This window comes from Brassica napus, chromosome C5 (genome assembly GCF_020379485.1).
Source record: "Brassica napus cultivar Da-Ae chromosome C5, Da-Ae, whole genome shotgun sequence".
NCBI classification, from domain to species: domain Eukaryota; kingdom Viridiplantae; phylum Streptophyta; class Magnoliopsida; order Brassicales; family Brassicaceae; genus Brassica; species Brassica napus.
In genome coordinates this window covers 22,577,287-22,581,474 of record NC_063448.1, presented here as the reverse complement: position 1 = coordinate 22,581,474, position 4,188 = coordinate 22,577,287, and the positions used below count along the sequence as shown (strand labels likewise).

The following is a 4,188-nucleotide window of genomic DNA, read 5'->3' as shown; positions in this document are numbered from 1 at the left end:
CCAGCTATAGTGGTGATGTTAGCTACCTTATGTGTGAGATGTATGAAAAATCGTTTGTCTCTCAAAATGGTGTGGCTGGTGCCACTGTCCACCACGATTGTATCCATTCCACTTTTCATTCTTCAAAAACAATAATCATAAAGTTAATGAACAATAATAAAATTTTCAGAGATGGTATCTTTAATGATCTAATTCTTAGGCATATGAGAAATGAAAAAAATTTATTCATTCATAAGGATAAAGTTAAATCCAAAGCCAAACACTGATAAACAATCTTAAAGAACACCAAATCCAGGGGAAAACAATAAAAAAAACGATATGGAATTTTAATTCCTTATTTCAGTATGTCTGAAGTTTCAAACTCCATGTGATCAACTTTGTCTGACTCGTGCTGGTGATCCTGGACGTCTTCCAAGTCATCATCATCATCACCATCATATCCCGGGTCTCGAACCATGTTAGCTTCCGGGTTTCTTTTTAAGCTCTCCATGTAAAGCTCACACAAATGCTTAGGAGTTCGGCAATTCTTTGCCCAATGATTACCCATACCACATCTGTGGCATCGATCAGCTTTGATCTGTGGTTTAAAAGACACACTACGGCCTCGGCCACGACCACGGCTAAAGCCGGGTGTGGTACCGCGACCACGTCCTCGCCCGTGTGCTTTAAAAGAACCACGACCTCGTCCTTGACTTCTTCCACGGTTTGGACCGGGATGGTCATTGTGTTGGACAAGGTTACTCTCTTTCTTTGGCTCTATAGCCAGCTTAGAGATGTCGGGTAATGGAGCTGTACCAGGAGGTCTCATCTCACTGTTTTTCAATAACAGTTCGTTGTTAGCTTCAGCCAACAAGAGACATTCTATCAACTCAGTATATGTGGCGAAATTCCTCTCTCTGTACTGCTGTTGCAATACCATGTTGGTTTGAGGAAACGTGGAGAGAGTTTTATTAAGCATCTCTTCCTCGGTTACTTTTTCACCACATAACCTTAACAAGGACACAATTCTGAACAGGACTGAGTTGTACTCGTCTACTGATTTGTAGTCCAAGAACCTTATGTGTTTCCAATCATATTGAGCCTTTGGAAGCAACACCGTTTTCTGGTGGTCATATCTTCGCTGTAAAGCGATCCAAAGGTCATATGGATTTTCCATGGTCATGTACTGAGTTTTCAAGTTCTCTTGGAGATGGTGGCGTATCATGTAGATAGCTCTATACTTGTCTTTGTCACTGGAATTGTTGTCTTTGGTGATTGTGTCACCAAGATCTTTTGATCGCAGCATGATCTTTGCATCAAGCGCCCATTCCAGGTAGTTGTCACCATTGCTTTTCAAAGCACTGAAATCAAGATTCGCAATCTTTGACATCTGAAAAATATTTGTAGTTTATCCCCATTAGTAAAAAAAATAATCGGATCATTCACATACTCTTTCAGCCGGATACAAGCAATGCAAGTAAATAACAATATTTTTTTTTCAATGATCCAAACGATTTCATGTATATGCAGGAAGGTAAAGTTAAACCTATACATCTAGGATAAAGTTAAATCCATTGCATGAAATCTGATCAGTTTTATCAATTTTCGACATGAAAGTAAACTAATCAGTATGAATGATCTATCCTAATCAGATGATTTCATGTGATATGCAGGAAGGTAAAGTTAAACCTATACAAAATCGAGATAAAGTTAAATCCATGCATGAAATCAGATTAGTATACATTTTCAAAAAAATGCAATCATTTCTTACTTTTATTTGTTTTCGATATTTATCAGATTAAATATAATTATTTGATAATGCTAGTATATCAGTAATAATCCGAAATTTATTTACTTTCAGATAAATACTAGCAATTCCTATTCCTAGTAGGATTAGGAAAAAAAATCGATATTTTTCTGATAAATGCCGAAAATCCTTTTTTTTTTTAAGATAAAGATATAAGGTTTTTAAAAAAATAGGAAAATCGAATTAAAATATATAATATATTGTTTTCAGTCGGATTTATCAAAAAAAAAAATCGGATTTATCTTTAAAATTTCAGATTTATCTATAAGAAAAATCGGATTTATCTTAAAAATATTAAAAAAAAATTATTTCAAATTTGAGACAGGTTCTAGTCGATTTCAACATATCAGAGAAAGACTTTAAACATTCAAGAACAAGTTTCTAATGCAAGCAAACAATCAGATTAAGTTGATGCAGCAGTCGGATATGTAAAAAAATTGGTGTAATTGTCAACCTAAAAGATTCTAGCAATTAACTCACATCAGGAAGATTAAAAAAATCAAACAAGCTTAAACATGGTGAAACAAGACGAGATTTAAGCTTTGAAAATAGATTAGGGTTTTAGATTTTATTCTGCAAAGACATACGGCTAGATGTAGCTGTATGTATGCGGCTGAGGGTTTAAATCCTTTTTGGTTTTGTTTTGAGTTTTCTGAAGATACCTGAACCTTTTGTGATGAGTTGAACGGTCTGTGAGGAGAGAGAGCTGCTGCTGGTTGCTGACAGAGAGAAAAGGAGGCGACTGGAAGAGCTTTAGGAGTCGCCGGAAAATAGCAAGAGATCGTTTGGTTTCTGATTTATGGGTGGTGGATTTTTGGAAGGGTTTAGAGACAAGGTCGTGCTGATAACGTGTTGTGAATGAAGAGGGGAACTTGTGTGTATTATTAGGTCGACCAACTGGTCTTTATATACATATGGTAATGACGGTCTAAGTACTGGATCGACATGAGATCGTACTTATTCTTAACTAGATAATGACTAGCAATACGTAAGATAAACGCCAACTATAATGTAGATAAACACAAGAGTAGATAGGCGCCAGTATGATCATGCGGATGGGCTTGGCCCGTCTTGCTACACGGGCTGATAAATGGGTCGATCACTAAATGGTTTATAACAGAATGAAAAATTAGTCTAAAATTGATATATATATTTATGATTGATACTGTTTTAAGACTGGTGTACAAAATGCAACATTTACACCATATGTGCTAAATATGTGAAATTGTCGTGTAATGAAAGTGATTCCAGTGATCACATGTGCTCTCTTTAATTTCAAACCTTACAATTTTGTCTCATTACATGTCGGATAAACCACCGAATGTCTTGTTTGCCTATCACGGGATGCTCTACTCTATGTTCATACTCATCAACTATCTTCTTCTTGATTCCCTTCGATTTTTATACAAACATTTTATATAAAAGTCAACTTTTGATGGCTAAATATATGTTTGATCTGATAACTGTCAACAAACTAGTGAATAAAAGAGACGAGGACTTGTCGGTGGGGTTAGGAGAAGTCTTCATGCTGAACTCAGGCCCGGACTTGACCCCATACACTTGAAACAATCGCACGGGGCCCATGATTTATCAAAAACAAACAAGGTCTACTTTTTCTATTGTTGTTACTTAAATGGATCAATGTGTATTGTAGAAAAGTTAAAAAAAGTGACGAGACAATTTTTATATACAAACACAATTAAATCGTACATATCTTTTTATGTTATTTAATATGAATGGATTAAAAAGAACATGGCTGAATTTGTTTGGGTCAAAAAATAACATAACTGATTAAGAATAATTATTTTTCAGGCTAAATTACTCTTTTTTCATAGGAAATTGTGTTTCACTCTTTTTCTAGTACCTCCTCTTATGAGTTACAAGACAAAAATTTTAAAAAAGTTATCAAAATATATAGATTGTCTATAATATAATGTTTACAATCCCGGTTTCAGATGCTCCAACCGAAAGAAGCTTTTCAAAACTGCAATTGTAAAAATATTACTTACGATTAACTATATTAATATGATCAGAAAAACCTTGATTCTAAAAGTTTGATAGATAATTTTTAGAAAAAAATTAAGATGTGTTATTTTACAAAAAGAACAAATTTTAATAGTTTTGAAGATGTTGTAAATTTTTTATTATAAAATTGTTTTTTTATCGAAAAACTTTTTATGTAAGGGCTTCGGTTTTGTATTTAGTATTGGACCCTCAATATCTCAAGACCGGCAATGGCTGAGCTTGAACTTGATCGAGCCGACTCGAAGAGAATAAAAAAAAAGTGTTTAATGATTATAGCTGGACCCGGCGAAGGGTTGCCTACGTACCCCGAAAGGGGATCAAGCCAATCGTAGTTCTACAACAAAGGATCACAAGTGCCTAGATGAAAGCATGTGTTG

General features: G+C 34.7%; 1 protein-coding gene across 1 annotated transcript; it reads right to left on the bottom strand.

Moving 5' to 3' along the window:
- Positions 1 to 334: 334 nt before the first annotated feature.
- On the bottom strand, positions 335 to 1,369 carry LOC125587148. Its single transcript, XM_048757316.1, has one exon. The coding sequence runs from the start codon at positions 1,367 to 1,369 to the stop codon at positions 335 to 337; it is 1,035 nt and encodes a 344-aa protein (XP_048613273.1).
- Between the last annotated feature and the right edge of the window lie 2,819 nt (positions 1,370 to 4,188).

What these genes read in the sequence shown, in the direction of transcription:
- LOC125587148 (XM_048757316.1), bottom strand. Translation starts at nt 1,369, where the DNA reads ATGTCAAAGATTGCGAATCTTGATTTCAGTGCTTTGAAAAGCAATGGT.